General features: G+C 41.1%; 3 protein-coding genes across 4 annotated transcripts; 2 read left to right on the top strand and 1 right to left on the bottom strand.

The window, feature by feature from the left end:
* Positions 1–6,066: 6,066 nt before the first annotated feature.
* Positions 6,067–6,495, bottom strand: LOC108835134 (uncharacterized). Its single transcript, XM_018608426.1, has one exon. The coding sequence runs from the start codon at positions 6,493–6,495 to the stop codon at positions 6,067–6,069; it is 429 nt and encodes a 142-aa protein (XP_018463928.1).
* A 2,260-nt stretch (positions 6,496–8,755) lies between these two features.
* LOC108824024 (enoyl-[acyl-carrier-protein] reductase, mitochondrial) lies at positions 8,756–10,908 on the top strand. 2 transcript variants are annotated; one of them, XM_056999865.1, is made up of 10 exons: positions 8,756–9,003; positions 9,079–9,176; positions 9,245–9,376; positions 9,449–9,592; positions 9,671–9,773; positions 9,867–9,951; positions 10,045–10,121; positions 10,201–10,279; positions 10,401–10,519; positions 10,611–10,908. In XM_056999865.1, exons 1-10 carry the CDS (start codon positions 8,822–8,824, stop codon positions 10,702–10,704), a joined length of 1,113 nt encoding a protein of 370 aa, XP_056855845.1. In that variant the 5' UTR covers positions 8,756–8,821; the 3' UTR covers positions 10,705–10,908. The 2 variants fall into 2 exon arrangements, with proteins under 2 accessions (XP_056855845.1, XP_018452859.1); XM_018597357.2 differs by having other exon boundaries at positions 8,757–9,003; positions 9,867–9,966.
* A 3,516-nt stretch (positions 10,909–14,424) lies between these two features.
* On the top strand, positions 14,425–16,001 carry LOC130507865 (stress response protein NST1-like). Its single transcript, XM_057002539.1, has 2 exons — positions 14,425–14,600; positions 14,680–16,001. Exon 2 carries the CDS (start codon positions 15,271–15,273, stop codon positions 15,943–15,945), a length of 675 nt encoding a protein of 224 aa, XP_056858519.1. The 5' UTR covers positions 14,425–14,600; positions 14,680–15,270; the 3' UTR covers positions 15,946–16,001.
* The last annotated feature ends 9,874 nt before the right edge of the window (positions 16,002–25,875 follow it).

Raw genomic sequence — 25,875 nt, 5'->3', positions numbered from 1 at the left:
AACATTTATAAATTAATACTCGATAAATTAATAATCTCTATAAATTAATAATTTTTTCCGGTCCTAATTTGGACTAGTATAAAATGTGACAGAAATCGATAAAATAATAAGATAATAATGTTTTTTAAACTTCCATGTCAATATATAGTCTTATCAAATTCATAAATTAATAATCTATCAATATATTTTTATATATGTATTAACTAAACATTAGATTTTTGGTTTTATATTCACAATAAAAATACATCTTTTTCTTACCATTTTAACATATTTGATAATATTTAGTAGAATTATATCAAAAATCACATAACAATTCTATGAAACATAAAAATATACACCAAAGATAATAAAACAATATGAAAGTCAAATTTCTAGAATTTAAATAATGTATGTATGGTAAAATCAATTATTTTCTTATTTTATAAACAAAAATATTCAAAAATAAAAAAATCTAAAAAGAAACTTTTGTAAATTAATATCTCTATAAATTAATAAAATCTTAAAGTCCCGTCACTATTAATTTATAGAGGTTCTACTGTATTTGTTATCTTAAATCAGTGACATATATTTATCTTAAATATATGATTATTTCAAAACATAAATAATTTCGATTTAAAGTGTTTTTTAATTTTTTTATATTATATTAGGGTAAAAATGTCTTTTTATATATAGTAAAGTGTAATTTTCAAAAAAGATAAGGTATATTTTTCAAATTTCAAATCACAAATAGGGTATTTTTCAAATTACATTTTATTTTTCGTATGATTATATAGAACATCTATTTATTTCTTTATAGATATACTAAACATAATAAAAGTGAATTCACATATTAATAACTTGTATATATATATATATGTTTATATATTTATAGACATTTCTAAAACGTTTTCTAGGCAAAAATAATCAAAAATCACTTTTCCACGTTTTAGAAAAATTTCATCAAAAACGGACATAAATTGTATCCGAAATCCATATATACAGTTTTACAAATCGTTTTTTCTCTCTCAAATTTTCAACAATTCTTACCTTTTTAAGTTAACCATGGTATACACAAACATTTAAAAGATATTTTACAAAAATTTCATGAAAACGGACAAGAATTAATTGCTCTTGGAGCTTCAAAATCGCCAATGGAGGGTTGGGAAGAGGAGTTTTCACGCATAGAGGAGGAAATAGAGGAGATAAACATGAAGACATGTGGGTTATGGAACTTCTGATTGGTTAAAATTGTTTGTGAACTTTTTTGATTGTTGTGTTTGGTCAGGTGAATTTATTTGAACAATTAAATGAATTAATGAATTTGAGAAAAAATATATTAAAGAAATAAATGCTACTATGGAGAATTCAAAGACAAAAAAATAATGGAAATAAAGAGGGATAAGGAGAATGAGTTTTTTGTTGACCAAAAAAAAAAGGAGAATGTGTTGTGAAATATGAGGAGAGAGATAGATGTGGACCACTTAGCTTTGTTTATTTTATATGGTGAGAGGAGAGAGTAGTGAATAAGAAACGTGAGAGAGAGAGGAAGAAGTGATGGTGACTTAAGAGAGAGATAAAGCTTTTTGTTTCTTTTGGTGTAGCAAAATAACGAGAGAGAAGACTGAAATAAAACACACTTACATGTTATTACTTTCTGAAGTACAACACTACTATTTATAGTAGTCTCATATTTTGCTTAGTCATTTCTATGTAAGGGAGATGAAGACATGTATTGATAATGATGAATATAATAAAGACAAGTGTTCAATACGTGTAGAGAGATGGAGAATCATTATCTTTTAACACTCCCCCTTGATTATCCATCTTGTATTACATAGTGCCTCGTTAAAAACCTAGTCATGGAAAAATTCAATGGGATAAAAACCATGACAAGGGAAAAAGAGTACACTGACGTAATCTCCTCCTGAGAGTAATGGACATAGTTCTTTCTTCATAGGTCACGCAAACGCCGCATCCCGATACCGTAAACGTGTTTCCGGAATGTTGTAGTCGGAAGAGCTTTGGTGAATAAATCCACTGGATTGTCGCATCACCGTACATATTCGATGTCCACTTCTTTATTTTTCTCGAGCTCCCGAATGTACGAGAAAAATCTTGGAGGGATGTGCTTCGTTCTGTCGCTTTTAATATAGCCTTCTTTGAGTTGAGCGACGCAAGCCGAGTTATCTTCAAAAACTTTCGTCGGCTCTTTCTTGTTAACTATTCCGTTTGAATCTTGTATGTGGTGACTCATTGATCTCAGCCACACACATTCTCGACATGCTTCGTGAAGCGCAATAGTCTCTGCATGGTTTGAAGAAGTTGCAACCAGAGTTTGTTTCTGGGACCGCCAAGAGATCGCGGTTCCACCAATTGTAAAAACATAGCCGGTTTGCGATCGAGCCTTATGAGGATCTGATAAGTATCCTGCATCTGCAAAACCAACCATACCAAACTCGGGTTTTCTAAAATACATTAACCCTAAATCAACTGTACCTTGTAAATAACGGAATAAATGTTTTATTCCGTTCCAATGCCTGTGAGTAGGAGCAGAGCTATATCTTGCTAAGAGATTAGTTGCAAAAGCAATATCAGGCCTGGTACAGTTTGCCAGGTATAATAGCCCACCGATAGCACTCATATAAGGTACTTCAAGACCTAATATCTTCTCGCTATCTTCGCAGGGTCTAAAAGGATCACTCTCAACATTGAGAGATCTACCAACCATTGGAGTACTCAAAGGAGTCCCTTGGTCCATACGAAAGCGTTTCAATAACCTTTTCGTATAATTTGATTGATGCACAAATATCCCTTCTCGGAGATGCTCTATCTGGAGCCCAAGACAAAACTTTGTCTTGCCGAGATCTTTCATTTCGAACTCCTCTTTCAAATGAGTTCGAGCATCATCAACCTCCTTTTGAGTTCCAATCATGTTCAGGTCATCTACATATACATCAATGATCACAAAGCCAGATGACGATTTCTTAACAAAAACGCAGGGACATATCGCATTGTTCACATATCCTTTACTCAAGAGATAGTCACTTAAGCGATTGTACCACATGCGTCCGGATTGCTTTAATCCATAGAGTGATCGCTGTAACTTGACCGAACATACCTCCCTGGATTTTTCTTTCAATGCCCCTGGCATTTTCAATCCTTCAGAGAGTCTCATATATATATCATTATCCAACGATCCATACAAATAAGCTGTCACAACGTCCATGAGATGCATTTCAAGAGTTTTTGATGCCGTAAGGCTCATCAAAAATCTAAACGTAATTGCATCTATTACCGGGGAATACGTTTCCTCAAAATCAACTCCCGGTCTCTGAGAAAAACCTTGGGCTACTAATCGGGCTTTATATCGTGTTACTTCATTCTTTTCATTTCTTTTTCTCACGAATACCCACTTATACCCAACATGATTTATATTCTCAGGCGTTATGACAATAGGTCCAAAGACATCTCTTTTATTCAGGGAGAGTAATTCAATTTGAATGACCTTCTTCCACTCCTCCCAATCATGTCTTTTCTGACATTCTAAAATGGACCTTGGATCGGGATCATCACTTTCGTGATTGATTTCTTTGGACACAGAAAAGGAGAACATTCCATCAACATCTTTTATTTTATTTCTGATCAATAACTTTTGATCAAGGGCGTAGTTGATGGAAATCTCATACTTTTCTGTTCCCTCCTCGTCATCTGGATCCTTATCTTTATTTGGTTCTTCTTGAACCTTTTCACTTATGTCTTCTTTCAGACATTTTTCAATATCAGGTTCTTCTGGAACCTTTCCACTTTCCTCAACCAATTTCTTTTTCTTTCGGGGATTTTTATCTTTCGAACCCGCTGGTCTCCCCCTCTTTAACTGAACCCCATGTTCATTTATTTTGTTTCCATCAGTTTGTTCCCCAGAAACAACAACTCTTGATGGAACATTTTCAGCGGGTATATATGATTTCGTCACTCTTCTCGTATCTGTGAACGCATCTGGTAACTGGTTTGCCAATTTATGCAAATGCACAATTTTCTGAACTTCCAGCTCTCTTTGATTCGTAGGGGGATCAAGGTGTAACAACGACTGTGTACACCAAGTAATCTCTTTAGGAATTTCTCTAATTCCTCCCCCTAATACTGGAAATTCATCCTCATTAAAATGGCAATCGGCGAATCTTGCCGTAAACATATCACCAGTTACTGGTTCCAGATATCTTATTATACTTGGTGACGTATAACCCACATATATTCCCAATCTCCTTTGTGGGCCCATTTTTGTTCTTTGTGGCGGAGCTATCGGAACATAGACCGCACACCCAAAGACACGAAGATGGGATACATCTGGCTCTTGCCCAGATGCTAATTGTGATGGGGAATATTTATGATATGCACTTGGTCTCAACCGAATCAGTGCAGCCGCATGCAATATAGCATGACCCCATACAGAAATTGGGAGCTTTGTTCTCAAGACTAACGGTCTTGCAATCAACTGCAACCGTTTTATCAACGACTCGGCCATGCCATTTTGTGTATGCACATGGGGAACTGGATGCTCTACATCAATCCCCATTGACAACAATAATCATCAAAGGCTTGTGATGTAAACTCACCAGCATTATCAAGCCTTACTTTCTTAATGGTATACTCTGAGAACTGCGTTCTCAGCTTTATTATCTGGGCAATGAACTTTGCGAAAGCAGTATTTCGTGTTGTCAAAAGACACACACTTGACCATCTAGTAGATGCGTCAATCAATACCATGAAATACTTAAATGGCCCGCAAGGTGGGTGAATCGGCCCACATATATCACCATGTATTCTTTCTAAAAACATTGGTGATTCATTGCCTACTTTTGCTGGTGATGGCCGAGTTATAAACTTTCCTTGAGAACATGCTTTACATGTAAACTCGCCCGTTTGCAAAACTTTTCCGTGTTTCAACGGATGGCCATTCGAGTTTTGCACTATCTTTCTCATCATGACTGAACCAGGGTGTCCTAGCCTCTCATGCCAGATTTTAAATGTATCAGTAAACTTCATGTTTACCACGGCATAGGACTCAGTCATGTTTATTTTTGTACAATATAGTCCAGAGGATAACATTCTTAACTCTTCCAATATATGTTTCCTCTCGGACTTAATGCAAAGAAACTCAATGCCATCTTTACTCATAGTCTCAATATGATATCCATTCTTTCGGATATCCTTAAAACTTAACAAGTTTCTATGAGACTCGGGGGAATACAATGCATCACTTATTTCAAATATCGTTCCCCCTGGCATTGAAAATTTCGCTCTACCAGAGCCCATAATAATCTTTGCATTACCAGATATTGTACTTACGCTTCCAGCGTAATCTTTCATTTTGAGACTGGAGAAATATTTTCTATCTTTTATTATTGTGTGCGTTGACGCACTATCCGCCAAGCACATATCTCCATCCAAAGTCTCAAAGTCTGGCATTCTTTCTGAATTTAAAATATTTATAAAACGTATATTATTAAACATTGAATATGAAACATGAAACATAACATCTATTTTACAAACAAAAGATAACGATACTATAATACAGTAAACTTATATCATATCGATCTTTTATTACACATCGATGTTTTCTGGCTCAACCAGAAAATCTGATACGTCGAGATGAGTATCATCATTTAAACCATGAAAGGATGGCCCGGGTTCATCAGAGATGAAATTCGTTTCACCTCCACTTTTCTCTTTTCCCTTTTGAGATTCTCTATACAGATCGGCTAAGTGTCTTGGCGTACGACAATTACGTACCCAATGACCTTTCATGCCACATCTGTAGCAAACCTTTTCTGTTTGCCTTTTATCATCCCGGCCCCTCTCATTCTCTTGGGAGTCCTTTTTATTTCTTTCATCATACGGACGGAATCTTCTTCCTCGTCCTCTCCCACGACCATGATTTCGACCTCGACCACGTCCACGTCCTCGTCCTCTCCAATTATCATAACTGGATGATGCAACATTCACTTCGGGGAATGGAGCAGATCCAGTGGGACGAGCTTGATGGTTTAACAACACGAGTTGATTATTTCGCTCCGCTACAAGGAGGATTTACATCAACTCCGAGTAACGCTTAAATCCATTCACCCGGTACTGTTGCTGCAGGACTACATTTTCAGGATAGAACGTGGAGAGAGTTTTCTCGATCATATCATAATCACTTATTTTCTCTCCACATAACATCATCCTTGAAGTAATTCCGAACATAGCGGAATTAAACTCACTTACACTTTTGTAGTCCTGGAACCGGAGATGGATCCACTCGTGTTTGGCTTTTGGTAAGATCACATACTTCTGGTGATCAAACCTCTCTTTAAGAGATTTCCAGAGGTCCCCAGGATCCTCTTTCGTAATATATTCATCTTTTAAACCATCATGTATGTGGTGTCGTAAAAATATCATGGCTTTAGCCTTTTTCTCATCCGACACCGTTTTAGTATTATCGATGGTTTCCAAAAGCCCGCTACCTCTTAGATGCATTTTTGCACCTACTGCCCAGGTCATATAATTATTTCCCGTAATATCCAGGGCATTAATTTCGAGCTTTGTCAAATTCGACATGATTACTGTATTCATAAAATAATATAATATAGACGAGAATTAAATGCATAATTTAAATGCAGATATTAAAAGCATAAAGTAAAGGCAAAAAATAAATTGCGTAAACTTAAATTGCAGAAATTTAAATAGCATAAATAAAATTGGGGGTCCAGCCCACCATATGATCCAGGAGTCTTAGACTTCCATATTTGATCATTTTGAAAGGTTCGAGGTGACATAGTCAGCCATATTAACCTTTTCTTTTAATCAAGGTCCGAGGAGGCTTAGCCTTCCATTTTTGACCTTTTATTCACGGAGGTAAAACCTACCACGTGTTTCTCTGATCGTGAAGGCCTAGCCTATCTTAACGATCAGTCGGGGAAGGCAACGCCTATTATCCCGGAAAATAAACGAAGAAGGCCTAGCCTCTCACTCCGAAATAATAAATAAAATTTTAAATAAATTGAATATATTTAAAGACATAAATTTATACATCACCTCGCTTGTTTGGTTTAAGAACGGTCGGTATAAGAGAGCTCGTCGTGCTGATAACGTGTTATGAAATATGAGGTGAGAGATAGATGGGGACCACTTAGCTTTGTTTATTTTATATGGTGAGAGGAGAGAGTAGTGAATAAGAAACGTGAGAGAGAGGAAGAAGTGATGGTGACTTAAGAGAGAGATAAATCTTTTTGTTTCTTTTGGTATAGCAAAATAACGAGAGAAAAGACTGAAATAAAACACACTTACATGTTATTACTTTCTGAAGTACAATACTACTATTTATAGTAGTCTCATATTTTGCTTAGTCATTTCTATGTAAGGGAGATGAAGACACGTATTGATAATGATGAATATAATAAAGACAAGTGTTCAATACGTGTAGAGAGATGGAGAATCATTATCTTTTTAACAGAATTGAGTTTTTTTTCATAAGGTCGATTGTTTTCATTTTGGTTCGGTTAGGTTCGTACGGTCTTTTCCATCCATAACTTGGTTAGTGTGAAGAACCACTATTTATGCTGAAACGGCATCGTTATTAGCTAGAGCATCTCCAATAAGCCCCCTCATTTTAAATGGGGTCCACCCTCAAAATAAAGGGATGAAGGGGTGGTTCTCCAATAGTGACCCTCAAATTTTTTTTCTTAAAAGTTTATATTTTACACTTTAGTCCTCAATTTAAATAATAATTAACTATAAGCATTAAAATTTAATAAATAAACAATAAGCACATAGTAATATTCCAAAGTTTTCAGATAATGTCAATATCGGTATTCCGGATATTGAGAACGATATTGTCGGTTCTCCAGCATCACAATCTCCTGGAATTTCTTCAAATTCGTCACAACGTCCTATTGGATCAAAGAAAGCAAAACTTAAAAGGAAACTTAATGAAGATAATACTTCATCTATGGATAGTGTGGTTTCAGCAAATGAACAAATCCTCAATTTCTTGAAAGAAAGTGCATCATCTAGAGAAAAAACTTATGAGATGGTTCAGTTACACATGCAAAATGAAGCAAAAAAAGTAGCTCTAAAAGAAATGGAGCAAGAAAATAAAATTCTGTTGAAAAATTTAAACTCCATCGCTGATATTAATACTCGCGAGTTTATCCGATCTGAACAAGCAAGAATCATACAAAAAAGAACTCAGCATCAACAAACCGAAGAAAATGCTCCAAATTTATATCGAGAATATTTTGGTGATCTTGGAGGTTCAACACCAAATTTCTGAATATTTGTATTATAATATATATTTTAATGTGTAATATTTCAGTTTTATGTAATTTTTAATTTGATGTAAAATATTATGATTGTATTATAAGTTTATATTTGTCTAAAATTTTCGAAATGTACTGTGTAAAATAATATGTTAATATTATTTTTTATTAATATTATTATATATTGGTATACAATATTTATTAATATATTATTATTATTTAAAAATAATTTTATAAGATCAGAATTATAATATTTAAGTGTTAATATAATTATAATAGTATAATGCTTCATAAGAAATAATAAATACACAATCATAAGACATATATAAATAGAAGGACTAAAGTGAAAAGTAAATAGTGTTTTAAGGGTCTCAACAGTGTCCCCTCAAATTTGAGGGTCTACTGTTCACCCCCTTAAAATTTGAAGGGATAAGAGTCTGTTGGAATGCAAAAACCTTAAAAAAATGAGGGGATAAGGGTCTGTTGGAGATGCTCCGAGAGAGAGAGAGAGAGAGAGAGAGAGAGAGAGAGAGAGAGAGAGAGAGATGACGGCGTTGGTGAAGTCAGCCGGTGTCCGAGTTCTGAAACTGTCGTCGGCGGTGAATTTCAGGCTGAACCAAAGCGGAGAAACACGAACACGTTCTCTGAGATCCTTCTCTATGCTTATGTCGCCACCGTCAAAGGCCATCGTGTACGAGCAGCAGGGCTCTCCCGATTCTGTCACCAGGTCCGTGACTCCACTCCGTCCCACGCTCACTGAATGTAATAATCTCCACTTCACACCTTTCTCTCTCTTTTTCAGATTGGTGAATCTCCCGCCGGTGGAAGTTAGAGACAACGATGTATGCGTTAAAATGATCGCCGCGCCCATCAATCCCTCCGATATCAACCGAATCGAAGGTTCAATTTCTTTATAGTTTCTAGAGAAAACTGTAACAAGTACATTCACTCTTTGTTACTTGGTTTAGGTGTGTACCCGGTTAGGCCACCTGTACCAGCCGTTGGTGGTTACGAAGGTGTTGGTGAAGTCTATGCTGTTGGCTCCAACGTCAGTGCTCTTTCTCCTGGTGATTGGGTTATTCCATCTCCACCATCTTCAGGTAAACTCTCTTCACACCTATTATTCTTGATTACTACAAGGAATCTGATTAAATATTTCTCTGTGTGTTAAGGGACTTGGCAGACGTATGTTGTCAAGGAGGAGAGTGTGTGGCACAAAATTGACAAATCTTGTCCAATGGAGTACGCGGCGACCATTACTGTTAATCCCTTGACGGCTTTAAGGATGCTTGAAGATTTTAAGCCCTTAGCTTCCGGTTTGGACTGTATCTCTCAACATCATCTCTCAAGTAACAACTTGCTTGTTTTCCTTACCAGTTGATCCTCTGGAGCAGGAGATTCTGTGGTACAGAATGGTGCAACAAGTATCGTGGGTCAATGTGTGATCCAGTTAGCTAGGCTCCGTGGCATCAGTACCATCAATATCATCCGTGATAGGTATATTATTATGAATCAAATTTAAATTATATTTGTGACAAACAACCAGAGTGGCTATAGTCAAGAACTTGTGTCTCTTGCCGCTCATGTTAGGCCCGGGTCGGATGAAGCAAAAGAGAATCTGAAAGCTCTAGGTGCAGACCAAGTGTTTTCGGAGAGTCATCTGAATGTGAAAAATGTGAAAAGTCTTTTGGTAAAAATTTGAAAGAAGAAATTTCCCGAGTTTGCATCAGTTATACACGTTTAACATATGTGTCTATGTGTGGTCTAGGGAGAGTTACCTGAACCAGCTCTGGGATTCAACTGTGTTGGTGGCAATGCTGCCTCTCTCGTGCTCAAGTTTCTGAGGTGTGCACGGAACATTTCCGCTTTTGTGCAATTTCATTTAACTTCCCAGCTGTGCTGAAGGTTGTGTGATATATTCCAGGGAAGGAGGAACCATGGTAACATATGGTGGGATGTCTAAGAAGCCAGTCACTGTTTCAACAACAGCTTTCATCTTCAAGGTAAATGTTCGAGAGTATTTTTTTCATAAATTACAGTTTACTTTAATCACGCAGACATGACAAAGTCGCTGGTTGTTTATGGCTTTTCTCCACTGTGTTTAAGAGTTCGATTACTTTACAGGGTTTGGAGTTGAAAGGGTTTTGGCTGCAGAACTGGTTGAGTTTGGGTAAAGTAAAAGAATGCAGGGAGATGATAGACTATCTTCTCGGGCTTGCCCGGGACGGAAAGCTAAAATACGAGTGAGTCTTTTTTCTTTTGTAAAATTTTTAACGCTAGATTAAGTTTCTTCCTTGTTTACCACGTGAATCCACTGTTGGTTTCTTCTGACAGAACGGAACTGGTTCCTTTCGACGAGTTCCCTGTCGCTCTCGATAAAGCTCTCGGGAAGTTAGGTAGACAACCCAAACAAGTCATCACATTCTGAAGCTTCCTTACTGTGAGCCGTTTAGGAAGGGTTGCCACTGTGTTAGTGTTATGTGTGAACGTATTAGTAATCTGATGATGCAAATTGTACTTTATTGTACTCTCTGTTTCTTCTTCTTTCTCCATGTATGAGGAACAATAAAAATGTAGACTGAACGAACCAAAATAAATCATTAGACTGAATGAACAATGCGTCTTTGTATAAGCGAAGAGATATTCAATGTAAGTAACCTACCGATTCTTTGTATAAGTAAATGTGCTTGTACCATCTGCAACACAAATCATATAAAGAATTCAACCATTCGTTCATTAAAAAAAAAACCACCCTCTCAGCCGTCAATCAAAATCATCCACAAATTAAGTCGTTAAACATCGTACACAAATTGAATTTACCTTAACATGAGTTAAACATCGTCCATAAATTGAATTACCTCAACATGACTAAACTATATGTTGACGAAGTTCATATGGACGGCACATCGAAATAAAAATCGAAAGAGGTAAATATTATTTTTAAACAAAAATATATTTTACAAAGTATTACCCCAACATTTATACAACATATGACCAACCATAATATCACTTACAAACTCCACACTGGTATACTTTTCTTGAGAACCAAACTAACCCGTATGTTCTCTTACGTAAATCAATATCATATATCAGACAAATTTACAGTTGGATCGGACGATTCGGTCCGATCCGATCGAATTATGGAAGACGACACAGGCATGGAGATCAGCGTTTGCAGTCTGAGAGACAGCTCAGCTTTCGTTATTCCCGTCGTGGTTGTCCTGGGCCCATAGGGAGGTTGCCGATATGATTAGATCGCGAGCAATCATGATCTTGATTCGGCTTCGCCTCGGTTTCCAGGTGATTGAGGTCGCCGATGTAGCTAGATCACGAGCGATCATGATCTTAATCCGGCCTCTCTTCGGAGGAGCGGCGATTTCCTCCCTTCCAGATCGTTTAGTAGATGGAAAATCCATGGAAGGTGAATCTAATTACAATCTTTGAGAAAACACTGTCGAAGAAAGAAACCAAGAGAAGAGACGAGTTTTTTTTTTTTTTTTTTTTTTTTTAAGAGAAGAGACGAGTTTAACGATGCAAAAATAGTGAGGATAAATAGCTCCCGACCAGAAAACACACAGGGTCACTGACCAAGTCTCTTTACTTGCAGAGCAAGCAATTTAGAGGTAAATTAGTAATTAACTAGACCTGTGGGATTACGTGTAGAGTTATTGAAGGGTTTGTGATTGGTTAGTAGACCTGTTTCTGGAAGACTCTGTGTCAATTCTGATCACTCTCTTCACACGTGAGTACAGTAGTTGTCAGTGACTCGGGTAGACTGATCTATTAAAACCCTCTTAGAAAGACAGAGGGTCATGGTGTAATTATCTTGACCCGATGGGGAGGCCCATTTTTTCTTTTTATTTTAATAAAAAACCCACTTTTTTTTTTTACTTTTGTCCTACATTGCAAATTTAGAAAATTAACCTCTCTTTCATTTTTATATATAAGAAATTCTATCCCTTCTTTTTATTCTTATCAAGTTAAAATATTTTCTTTGCGTATGTCGAGTTGTTGTTAGAATATCCAACGGCCAGTCATTATTGAATTTTTGGGTGGAATTTCCGGCAAGCTTCCGGCGGGATTTCCGGGCGACATTTCAACAGGCTTTTCTGGTACTTTTGTCGCCTCCTTATTTTTAGTTCTATGAATCTATTTTAGGGAAGTTCTATTTTAGGAAAGCCATTATTTTAAAGAATTTTCTATTTCAGAAATTTTCTATTTTAGGAAAGTTACTATTTTAGAAAATGTTTCGTTTTAGGTAAGTTTCCATTTTTGGAAACTTTATTTACTGAGACTCTGAACCTAAGTCGTTGATTCTCGTGTTGCAGTTGACCTCAATTGACCATCTTCCGTTGACCATTCCAGCCAGTTGCTAATGCGAGGGTTATCCCGTTAAATCCCGAGCTAGTTTAGTACTACTCCTATGAAAGTCTAGTTTCGAAACATGATCCGTCTCTGTGAATTGAGTTTGTTTGAGATTCTTGTTTTTTATTATTATTTTGATTGTTAAATTGAAAATATGATAATAGAGGATTCAACGGTTGTGTGAAATGATTGATGTTTTTTTTCCATCAAACTGCTATTATATTACTCAAGGTTGAAGTGGTATAGGAAACCATACCGGAACATAACAACCAATTTAATACAATTTCCTATATAAGGATCTTGTAATCTTAGCTAATGAGTCAGATGATACATGTAGAACCTAAAATCTACACTCAAGTATTTTGTAGTGTTTGTAAGTAAACTAGGGAAGTGACAAAAGATGTAGGCAACGATATCCTTAGAACACAACGATGTAATCGGAATTCGGTAGACAAAAATAGACTTTTATTGATTAAGAGGTCGAGTAACAAAGAATAGCTAAAAGATCAACTATAGCAAGAAGGTCGATCGAGAATAAGATCTAAACGAAGTAAGAAAGATGTAAATGTGTGGTGTGCTCTCTCTCTAGGGTTTTCGCTGTCCCTTTAGCATTGATCTTCTCCTCCTTTTAAAGGCTCGACCCCGCTATTCTTGCAACTACTTCCGCGACCTTCTCGACTTCGGCGACCTGCTTTTCTACTTTGTTGACGTCGCTGTGGGCCTCCTAACTTCGGTCCAATCCGTTTTGTCTTTATCTCGAACTATGCATCCTCCTGATTGTCTCCTATGGAACATATTGATACTTCCTCGTGGGCTTCTCGTTTATAGCCCATAATCCGAAATAGGCCCAATCATTTAGGAGACCGAAATTGGGTCTAACATTTGTCCCCCAGCCCAGTCGGTTTAATTTTAAGAAATCGAAAGGGCGAGCACTTTTTCTTTTGTCGCGAATCTCGGAGCGGAGTGGCCACACGCGCTCGTTTGATTTGACCTGTCGGCCACTCTTCCCAGATCGTGCGACTCTCATTGATCGCGGAGATTGTCTTGGGAACTGTCGTTTTTCCCTTTATTTATTTGATAGATTTTTTTTTGTAATGGACTCATCTTCTTCTTCTGCTTCGACTTTCTTTCTTCTGCAAACTTCTCCCATTTGTTCATATTTCATGGCATCTCTAAACAAACTGGGTCCGCTTACCCCAGCCGAATACGAAGCCATCCTGGAGCTTTGGGGGGTTCCGTACGAGGCTATCATCGATTATCCAAATGGCGATTCTCCGGGGAACGTGAGACCGGGATATTGCGGAGCCTACATGTGCTTTTTTCGCGACGGCCTTATGTCATTTCCTATCCCTTCGTTCATCCTCGAGATTCTAGCGGAGTTGAAGCTGGCGTTCACCCAGATTACTCCGACCTTCTAGCGTTACGTCTTGGCGACTTTCGTTCGGGCCACAGAGGAAGGGTTAGAGTTTGGTTTGGCTGAGTTAAAGCAGCTTTACAGTCTCAAGCGAAGTAGCGGCGTCACTGAAGCGTTTCTTCTTTCTCTGCGTGCAGGTCGCTCGATTATTAGCGACATCACTGGGAAATATTTTTATTGGACGGACAAGTTTTTTGTCTTCAAGGTCGATCCAGTGACGGTTGGAAATTTTAACTTTTCTCGGATTCCGACGAAATGGAATGAGAACGTAGGTAAGTGATTTCCTATTACCTCTTTTCTTTTTAACTAGCACGATTATTTGTTAGGTTTTGATCTTGATTTTTCTTCAGGGTTGTTTGGATCCTCAAAGTCGACTCCAGAGCTGCGAGGTTTGATCTCGGCGCTCCGCCGAGGTAAATGCAGTTGGGACAGTTTTACTCCGGAAAGGGTTCGAGCTGCTTATGCTTTGCCCCCCGGCGTGAATCGTGCCGTTCCCGTCGCGCTTGTGGAATCGATTCGTCCTCGAAAAGACCAGAAAGATAAAGGTGAGTTACTTCCTCGTATTTTCTCTTTTTTTCATTTAGTTTGACGATTTTAATTTGTTGTCGTGGCTTTGACTTTCAGGGGTGAAAAGAAAAGACCCTCCTGCGGAGCCTTCAGATGCCAATTCTGACTCCGCACCTTCGAAAAGAGCTCGCGAGACTTCGGACAAACGGGTGACTAGAGCAAGCTCTCAGATTCAGTCTCCGATTGTCCAGGCTACGCCACTTTCTGTGGTTCGTCCAGATCGTGATGCTCAACCGGATTCTCGAGCATCGGGCGAGGTGGACGTCGAGGAAGTCGTTCCCAAGGTTCAGCGTCGTCGTCTGATCTTGGATGATGAGTGTTCCATAGATTTGAACGTATCGAGCTCGGAACCTCTGATGCAAGATCCTGGAGAAGGTACTTCTAAGCCGGTCAACTTTCCTGCGGACTGTCGAAGTGGTTCTCCGCTGGCGTTCTCATACGACGTCGATGCTCCGATTTTGGAGAATCCTGAACGACTCGCTGCCATCTGGCGGAAGCTGCGAAGTTTTTCGTGCGTGCTTCCTCCCTTGGAGAAAATGCGAGGTCGTGATGCCTATGTTCAGATGGCGATTGCAAATGCCAAGGTAAATCGTGTGAAATTATTTAGATACTGAAATCGTAGCCTTAATCTTCTTATCTTTTTAGGCTATGGAGGCTAGAAATGAGTACGCTGCTTTGATGGAGGAACGGTTGGCGAACTTCCCCTCTCGAGAGGAGGTCGAAGTTCATCTTACTTTGATCCAACAGTTGCGATCAAAGTTAAGTGCGTCGCATGCAAGTGAGCAGGAGCGAATGAAGCAAGTCGTCGACTTAAAGGTGCTTTTGACGGCTAAAGCGACGGAGAAGGTTGCGCTTGAGGAGGAGAAAATCGCGTTTGAGAAGGAGAAGGTCACACTAGAGGAGGAGAAAGTTGCGCTAGAGAAGGAGAAGGTCGCGATGGAGGCGGACCTTGAATCTTTGAAGGCGAAGTTCAGAAGAGAGGCTGAGATGCGAGAAAGAGTGGCTCGGAGGGAGAGACGAGCTGCTTGTCGGTTGGTAGCCAAGGGTTACGATGCTGCCCTCGATAAGGCTAGGGAGACTATCCAACGGAAGAAGGCGGAAAGCACCGCGGAGACGCGCTTACAAGAGGTTCGCGCAAAGATCGAGGCTTTGGCCGAATACTTGGAGGGCGGGTTCGAGCTTGAGGAGGAGCTGGATCATCTTAAGGATGTAGAGATATCGAGGGAGATCGAGTATGGCCTCGCGGCAGTGTCGGATGACTCTTTTAGGGGTCTCGACCTTCCTCAAGTTTCTGATGACTCGTTCAACCTAGGGGTTGAATGACGCCTGTTTGATTTGGCGTTTTATGTTTATTTGTTTAAAAGACTTTGTTTGCTTCGCTTTTGTTATTTATGTGTGTTGTTTGTTGAAGAACATTTACATATGCTTTCAACGGATTAATGGATGATACCTTTAATCTGGATTTGTGTTTTTTTTGTTTGAGCATGCGTTTAGTATCTTTCTTAGATATTTTTGAAGTAGAGACTGATCAGGAACCTACTTTGTTGGGGTTCACGCGGTGAACAAGGTTTTGATTAGAGAGTTGTTTGGTTGTTTGGGCTCCACTCGATGTTGAGCTGCCTACGTACCCTTATTCGCGGGATCAAGCCGATTCGTAGTTCTGAATAGCGTTTTTGTTTTGCGTTATGTCGTTGGTGGCCCCCAGTTCGATGTTGGATCGGAGATGGGACACGAAGTTAACTATAATATCTTTTGAGGTTGTAAGCGTTCCATGGCCTCAATTCGGGGCGTCCCATTTTGCATTTTTCCAGTTCGTAGACGCCGTTGCGAACTTCTTTTATTATTTTGTATGGACCTTCCCATTTCGTTCCCAGTTTTCCTGCGCCTTTTTCTTTTGTTCCGTCAAACACTTTGCGTAGCACTAGGTCGCCGATTGAGAAACTGCGGCCTCTTACGTCTGAGTCGTAGTAACGAGCAGCGGCTTGCTGGTAGTTCTGGATACGCACCGCAGCTCGTTCTCGACGTTCTTCGATCATATCCAGATGTTCGAGCAGCATTGCTTCGTTTATCTCGACGTTATCGGGACATATTCCTCGTCGTGTAGATGGGACCTCAATCTCGGGAGGTATCACTGCTTCGATTCCGTATGACAGAAAGAACGATGTTTCGTGGGTTGCCGTGTGGGGTGTTGTTCGACATGCCCAAAGCACTCCGTTCAGCTCCTCACTCCACTTGGATTTTTTAAGGTCGAGTCTCTTCTTTAAGTTATTTACTATTGTTTTGTTTGCGGCTTCGGCGTGCCCATTGCATTTTGGGTATCGTGGGCTTGCAAACTTTAACTTGATCTTCCATTTGTCGCAGAAATCTTTGATAACCTTCGAGATGAATTGGGGACCGTTATCGGTGATTATTTCGTATGGGAGACCATGTCTACAGACAATATTCTTCCAAATGAAGCTCGTCACCGTGGTTCCAGTGATATTTTGGTAGGCCTCGGCTTCGGTCCATTTGGTAAAGAAATCGGTCATTACTAGCAAGAATCGAAGCTGTGCTGGTCCCGATGAAACAAAGGGTCTAACTATGTCCATAGACCACTTCATGAATGGGTATGGCGAGTATATGGTTGATAGTTTCTGTGTTGGTTGGTGCAACATTGGCGCGTGCCGTTGGCATCTGTCGCATCTTAATGCGAACTGCTCGCTGTCATTGATCATAGTTGGCCAGAAATAGCCGTGCTTTTTTATCTTTATCGCCAAGGATCGTCCACCGGAATGGTTCCCGCATGATCCGTCGTGGGTTTTCTTAAGGATGGTGGAGGCCTGCTTTGGCGATGCGCATAATAGGTATGGATCACTGAAAGTTCTTTTATAAAGTTTTCCTTCCATGATGCAATAGCGCGAGCTCCGAGCTTTTACCTTTCGGGCTTCCCATCTCTCGGGAGGAAGTTCTCCGGTATCGATGTAATTGTATATCGGAGTTCGCCAATCTGGTCTGTTTTCGAGCTCGTCTTGGAAAGCTTTTTGTGATTCATTATTTACTTAGTGAACGGGTATTTCTTCGGGAATCGGGGGATCAAGCGCCGTCCTTGCGCTACTTGATCGGGTTCTTCGAGAGGATTCTCCGGGAAACTTCCGATTCCAGGGAGCTACGAGTGATTCTTCGTCGGGCTCTTGAGTGTGTCCCTTGGATTTACTACGAGTGATGATTTGAGCGACCAGCAGGAAGTCGTCCTTGTTATTAGGGGTTCCTTTTAGAGGGATGTCTATACTGGGTCGATCTATTCCTTCAATCGGAATTACCCTTCTTATAGTCGGATTCGATGTTGATGCCAGAGCGGCGAGGGCGTCTGCTGAGGTGTTTTCTCCCCTCGGAATTCTCGTAAGCTCGAACTCATCGAATTGCTGTGTAATTCCTCTTAATACTGCTAGGTAGGCCTCCATCCTTTCGTTCTTAGCCTCGTATTCGCCGTGGAATTGGCTGGTGACGAGCTGCGAGTCGCTGAAGGCGCTTATTTTTTGGGCTCCAATGCTTTGGGCAAGTCGCAATCCGGCGATTAAGGGTTTATATTCGGCTTCGTTGTTTGACGCGTTGAAGTCTAAACGAAATGATTATTCGATCATTTATCCCGTTGGAGATTCGAGTTGTATTCCTACGCCCGACCCTTGCCTCGATGATGCTCCATCGACGTGGAGTTTCCACTTCCGGGTATTGTCATCGGTGTTAGTTTCACTGGGGACGAGCTCGATGATGAAATATGCTAATACTTGTGCTTTCGAACTCGTTCGAGGTTTGTATTCTATATCATATTCTCCGAGCTCGATCGCCCATTTTGCTAATCTCTCGGATTGGCTTGGGCTATGTAAGACTGTGCGTAATGTATGCGACGTCATTACCATGATCGTATGTGATTGGAAATATGGCCTTAGTTTCCGCGCGGCATTTACCATTGTTAGGGCCAATTATTCCATCACAGGATATCTTGTCTCACAATCGAACATGGATCTGCTGACATAGTAGATTGGCTTTTGCTCGTTGTTTTCTTCGCAAACTAAGACCCCACTTACTGCGTGTTCGGAAGTCGCGACGTATAGGTACAGAAGTACGCCATGAACTGGTTTAGATAGGATAAGAGGTTCGCTTATGTACGCTTTAAGCTCGCTGAGAGCGGTGTCGCAATCGGCGTTCCATTCGAACTTTTTGTTTCCTTTAAGGAGTTTGTAGAATGGGAGGCATCGATCTGTCGATCTTGATATAAAGCGGTTTAATGCGGCGATCTTTCCCGTGAGCCTTTGCACATCTTTAACCGATTTCGGAGGTAGCGTTTCAATAAGCGTCGAAATTTGTTTGGGATTGGCTTCGATCCCTCTTTTAGTTACGAGGTATCCCAGAAATTCCCCGGACGCCACTCCGAAAGTACACTTGGTCGGGTTTAGCTTCATCCCAAACTTATTGAGGATGTTGAAGCACTTTTGGAGTTGGAGAACGTGGTCGCCGGCTACTGAGGATTTTACCAGCATGTCGTCTATGTAAACCTCCATAGTTTTTCCCAGTTGGTTGGAGAACATTTTATTTACCAACCTTTGGTAGGTCGCCCCGGCATTCTTCAGTCCGAAAGGCATTACTTTATAACAATACGTTCCTCTCTCAGTGATGAAGCTCGTTTTTTTTTATCTTCAGGATTCATGAGGATCTGATTGTATCCTGAGAATGCATCCATGAAGGAGAGTAGCTCGTGTCCTGCCGTAGCTTCGACCAGTCGGTCTATATGGGGTAATGAGAAGCTGTCTTTCGGGCAGGCTTTATTCAAGTCCGTGAAATCGATACAGACTCTCCATTTTCCATTTTTTTTCTTTACGACGTCTGGGTTGGCTAGCCAGTCTGGGTATTGTACTTCGCGGATTGAACCTATTTTCAGCAGTTTATCGACTTAGTCGTTGACTGCCTTGGCTCTTTCTGGGCCGAGTTTTCTTCGTTTTTGCTTGATCGGCTTAAATGTGGGATCAACATTCAGGTCGTGTGATGCGACGTTGATATCGATGCCGGGCATGCCAGCAGCGCACCATGAAAACATGTTGATATTATTTCTTAGGAAGATCATTAGATCGTCCCTGATCTTTGGATTAAGATTGCGTCCAATGCTAACACACTTCTCTGGAGATTGCGGGTCTAGGGAAATAGTGCATGCAAGGTCCTTCTCAGGATCCTTTGTCGAAGGATCTCGCACTGCTGGTTGGTTTGCCCCTTTCGGAAACATTTTGTGGTACTCCGCCATGTAACAAGATCGAGACTGTTTTTGATTCCCATAAATGGTCTTTTCTCCGGTAGGGGAAATAAACTTTACGCATTGATGATAAATTGAAGGGACCACCCTCATCTGATGGAGCCAAGTTCGTCCTAAGACGGCGTCGAATGGAGAGAGGTCGTGCATTACGGAGAAATCAGTTTCTTTTTCGGAATCGTGCGTCCTGACGGTGATCGCCACGTTTCCTAGTAAGGGTACTCTGCTTCCACCTCCAAAACTGTAGAGGGGAGGAGCGTATTTGTTGATTTCCAAATCAGGTCGGCTGATTTTCTCAAAGTTGTCGTGCGATAGCAGATTGGCTACGCATCTAGAATCGATGAGAACCTTCGAAAAGGAGACCCCAGCGAGGTCAATCGTGACGATCAGAACATACGTCGTGAGGCATATCGAGCTCGACATTCTCGAGTCATCGGATCTTCGTCGGCGTAGGGTGGGATCCATGATCGTGCTTAGAAATCATAGATTGGGTTCTTAGCAAGAATTTTTTTCGTTTATCTGCCCCACGGTGGCGCCAAAATGTAGAACCTAAAATCTACACTCAAGTATTTTGTAGTGTTTGTAAGTAAACTAGGGAAGTGACAAAAGATGTAGGCAACGATATCCTTAGAAAACAACGATGTAATCAGAATTCGGTAGACAAAAATGGACTTTTATTGATTAAGAGGTCGAGTACAAAGAATAGCTAAGAGATCAACTATAACAAGGAGGTCGATCGAGAATAAGATCTAAACGAAGTAAGAAAGATGTAAATGTGTGGTGTGCTCTCTCTCTAGGGTTTTCGCTGTCCCTTTAGCATTGATCTTCTCCTCCTTTTAAAGGCTCGACCCCGCTATTCTTGCAACTGCTTCCGCGACCTTCTCGACTTCGGTGACCTGCTTTTCTACTTTGTTGACGTCGCTGTGGGCCTCCTAACTTCGGCCCAATCCGTTTTGTCTTGATCTCGAACTATGCATCCTCCTGATTGTCTCCTATGGAACAGATTGATACTTCCTCGCGGGCTTCTCGTTTATAGCCCATAATCCGAAATAGGCCTAATCATTTAGGAGACCGGAATTGGGTCTAACAATACATTTTGAGAACGAGGAACATAAGTCAATGTGAACTCTGTGAATATGTCTTTCACCTTCATCAGCTCTTTCAACTCGGTGGAGAAACTCGGTCATGCTCCAGGGTCTTGGACCATCGCAACTAAATCCTTACAGTCGGTGCCAAAAGATTGTCAAGTCGATAGTTGTAACATGCACACCACTGACATGTTAACACCTCGAGTTCCGTATGTAGTGGTGAGATACGTCGCCTTTGGTTCCTACCACCCAGTAACTGGATTTCTCCTCTTGAATTTGTCCATATCCATCCATAACAACTAAAGAGTGCATCATGTGTCCACGAACCGTCTATCATGCATTTCTCAAGGAGTGCGACTTCCTGCACAGCTTGTATCTCCATTGGTTCTTGTTTTCGATTTGCTTCAAACTAGGCATGGCATTCATATTTTTCATGTCGGACAGTTTCCAACGGGTCTATGTCTATCCCTCTGAATAGTTTGTCGTTCCGCGCCTTCCAGATGTACCACATTATCCAAGGATATGGATCCCTATCCAAATCTGGATCTTCAATATCATTTTTCCGCCAGAACATGTAATTCATTTTTGTGTAGTGACTAGCACTAGGAAACATCGTCGATGGAGTTGGGATTGCTGCGTGAGCCCATGTCTGTAAAGTTGGGGGACACTCAAATATGGCATGATTAATAGTTTCATCTTCTTCACCACATCTAGGACAATGATTATCACCTCACATATGATGATGAGTCAAGTTATTTGTCACTGCTAGTTGTCGAGAAATCGTTTGCCAAATGAAGTGTCTGGTTTTCGAAGGAGCTTTAATCTTCCAGGCAAAGGTCTGGAGCTTTGTTATACTAGTCTCCTGTACCTCCTGTGCCTCTACTCTAAGAAAATTCATTGCTACCCAGTAGCCCAACTTTACAGTAAACATCCCATTTTTGGTATAGTTCCAACAATATTTGTCGCGATGATAATCATGGCTGATGGCCAATGATTGATTTAATGGTATGTCCTCTTGATTGACATAGTTCTCTAGAATCTCCAGGTTCCATCTTTTTGGGTTTCCTGTCATCAATTGACTTATTGGCATCATCGAGTGAACCACCCGGTGCAACGGGTCTAGTCGGTCTTGCTGGATTGGAATCCAAAGATCTTCCCAAATTCTAATCTCATGTCTGGAGTGTACGTTTTCTCTAATTCCCAAAGTTATTAGTGGCTTTGCAGCCGTTATATTCGTCCACCCATAATAGGGCTTCATTGATTTGTTTAGTCGCAAAACAAACTACACCGGAAATACTTTCCTCTCAGAACTCTTGCCAACAAAGAATCAGGGAACTGCATTAGACGCCATATTTGTTTCCCAAGGATAGATAGGTTAAATTCATGAATCAATCTGAAACCAATCCCCCCTTCTTCTCTTTATTTGCTTAGATTCTCCCATTTTACCCAATGTATATCTTTTAGGTAGGTTTGAGCTCCACCAGAACTGTGCAATAGCACTAGCTAGGTTCTCACATGTCTCAAGCGGTAATAGCAACGTAAACATTACATACGTAGGTAAGGCGGGCAAGTTAGATTTTATCAGCACCTCCTTCCCTCCCTTCGATAGCCATCGTCATGTCCATCCATTGACTCGGTTCTGTAATCGTTCTTTCAGAAAAGCGAAAAGCATGCACTTCGAGCCGCTAATGTCGTCAGGAATGCTAAGATAAGTTCCCATTCCTCCCTCATTTGCAATTCCAGTCAAAGTCTTGATGTCGTCCTTCACATGTTCAGGAATTCTCTTACCAAAGAGTAAGGATGATTTATCAAAGTTAATGCATTGTCTGGAAGCTTTCCCATATGTCCCAAGGGCTTTCATTGTCATGTCCCCGATCCTGGATATGATCATTAGGATCGACCATGGTGCAAGGAGACGCACCAGTCATGTCATGTGACCTAAACACAAGGGTATCATGGCCTGGAAGTAAGGTTAAAAGACATCAGGAAGCTAAGATTCAACTAAACCAGGAAGGAGACAAGTATAAAGGAGCTGTACAAGTGATATGGCAGCTGGGCGATGCGGTAAGCAAGCTCGACCAGCTAGGAGAAGTGTAGCTCAATGAAGAGTGTGTCAGCTCCCTGAGCTGGATGGACTAGCTCACTCAGCTGGGTCAGCTGGGGATCAGCTCAACTCAGCTGGACAGAGTGTTAAGGTCCGGGCAGTTGGGCCGGGTCCGGACAGTGGTCGGTCCATGTGGACCACCCGGGTGTGCCGGTGAGCCGGTGGGCACTTGTGGTTGAACCAGGGGCTTGGGCAACCAGCCTAGGCTTGTGTGTGACGTGTCTAGGGGCAGTTAGGGTTGTCAAGGACGTCTGGTAACTGCCCTAGGCGAACAGGTGTGTGATCAGGACCATTGATTAAATCAATGGTCAGAAATGATACCGAAAGGGTGCAACCTTTGGAAAGGTGACCATTCCTTTTCTATAAATACAAGGGCAAGTCTGTGCTTCATCTGAGACCCTGAAACACAAATAAAACCAGAGAAAAACAGAGAGATGGTCGGATTACACAATCCAAGACAGAGATGCATTCAAAGGCAGCAAAGAGGCAGTTTTGGTGGGCAATCATGGAGAGGGTTATGAACGACCCTCTAGTGTGTTTTGATTATGGTTTGCCACGCCATGGGCTTCCTATACATCCTTACTACACACTCAAATAGCCAGGAGAGAAGATAGAGGGCCGAAATGCACTTCCAATGATGAGACAGCCTTGAAGGCAGATGTGTGTAGAAAGGCAGTTTCATGGGCATTGAAGTGGGAAGTGATGCACGACCATTGGGTGGTGTTTGATCATGGATGAACACACCCTAGGCTTCCTCTACATCACTGTAACACACGCAAATGGTCAGAGGAGGAATGGAGAAGGCCAGACTTCACTCTCAAAGGTATGAACAGCCTTGAAGGTGGATGCAGTGCAGAAACTGGTTTCATGGAAGTTCCATGAAATGGATGATGGGTGCGACCCATGATTGGATCTTATCAATACTGGAGGTATATGATAAGGCTTGATGGAGGCGTGCAATGCAGGAGCATGGCCAGACATGATAAAGGAAGCACAAGATATAGTAAGATCAAGTATAAGGTAACATGTACATATGATTACTTTGTGGTTTATGTTGGTGTCTCTTGAGGTGCAAATGAGACCAAGTATGGCATGCCCTTGGAGACCATATATTGTGATGTATTGTAGGGATACATGACCTTCAGGAAAATGGCGGATCATAGTTGAACTAATTCATCCATGTGGGATGGTAATTAGATGCTACGCAACAGTTAGTGATTCATGGTGGTTCATGAGTGAACCATGTTGGGCCCAAATATGACCCCCTAGCTAATGATAGACAATAAGAAATGATAACTGGCCGCGAAAGGCCTATCATGAATTCAATCTTCAAAAACAGCTAAGTCAGATCCGGAGGCTGTGAGCTGGAGATGTTCATCAGAGAGGTCAAGGAAAAGAGGCAGCTCGTTGACAAGTAAACAGGCGCAGGGCCCGGTCAAAGAGGTAGCTCGTGGACAAATAAATAGGCGCAGGACCCGGTCAAAGGGGAGATGTTACAAATCTCTCAAATCACGGAGGGGATCTCGGGAACCTGTTAGCGCCGGTCAAAACGGAGCCTGAGGCTATTTAAAGAGGCAGAAGATCAAAAAGAAAGGATTATTCATTCAATCATCATAGACACGAGTTTCTCAAATATTTCTCTTTGTAATCATCAAAAACATCTCTTGTAACGATCCTTTACAAAAATCATCAATAAAACGTATATTCATTCTTCTAGTTATTCACGGGATTCAGCCCACGTTATCTTCCCATTTTGATCTTAACCTGACCTAAAATCAGGAGGTGAGTTTAATCCCTCACAATTGGCGCCGTCTGTGGGGAAGAAACAATGGAATCCCTTACTCCAACTTAAGGATGAATCCAGTCGATCAGACAACAAATTTATCTAACCACTGAATAGTGTCACGATGAACAGTATCCCGATGAACAGTATCCCGATGAACAGTACTCGGATGAACAGTACTGGAAGAACAGTATCTCGGTGAACAGTATCTCGGTGAACAGTATCCCGATGAACAGTATCCCGATGAACAGTACTCGGATGAAACAGTACTGGAATAACAGTATCTCGGTGAACAGTATCCCGATGAACAGTATCCCGATGAACAGTATCCCGATGAACAGTACCAGATGAACAGTATCTCGATGAACAGTACCCCGATGAACAGTATCCCGATGAACAGTACTCGGATGAACAGTACTGGAAGAACAGTATCTCGATGAACAATATCTCGATGAACAGTATCTCGATGAACAGTGCTGGAGCAGCCAACACGAGAACCTCCAGTGGGATCGATCCAGGGCTCCCAGCCCTCGTTACCCCTCAGCACAACCCTGCTCCGAACCAGACGGAGGCTCAGCTCTCTGAGATCCGTCGCATGATGATGCAGGTGGTAGAAAAAGCTCAAGAAGGTGAGCGTACAATGCAACAGCTAGCCGCTCGGCAGCAACGATTCGAAGAGGTCACTAGATCTCTAACCGCAACAACCCAACCACCGCAACGTCAGGGCTCGGGAGTGACCTTCCGAGATCAAATAACTGACCCCTTGTTCCCTCGAGGACGTCTCGACTTTTCCCTTGATAACACTGGATCGAGAGAACATGGACCAGCTTCCCAAACGCCTCATGCTAGGACAGCTCCCGTGTTCAGTCCACCCCTCACCAGTGCTATGAGAAGCAACATAGCATCGACTAGCTCTATTCCCGATCAGGTTACTGGTCAGAGCGCTCGCTTACCTCCTCCACCACCTATTCTTAGGTCAGGAGAAGGAGTATCCGACCCG

This window comes from Raphanus sativus, chromosome 2 (genome assembly GCF_000801105.2).
Source record: "Raphanus sativus cultivar WK10039 chromosome 2, ASM80110v3, whole genome shotgun sequence".
Taxonomy (NCBI): Eukaryota; Viridiplantae; Streptophyta; class Magnoliopsida; order Brassicales; family Brassicaceae; genus Raphanus; species Raphanus sativus.
The sequence above is the reverse complement of the archived record's forward strand: the minus strand, read 5'-3'. Positions and strand labels throughout refer to the sequence as shown.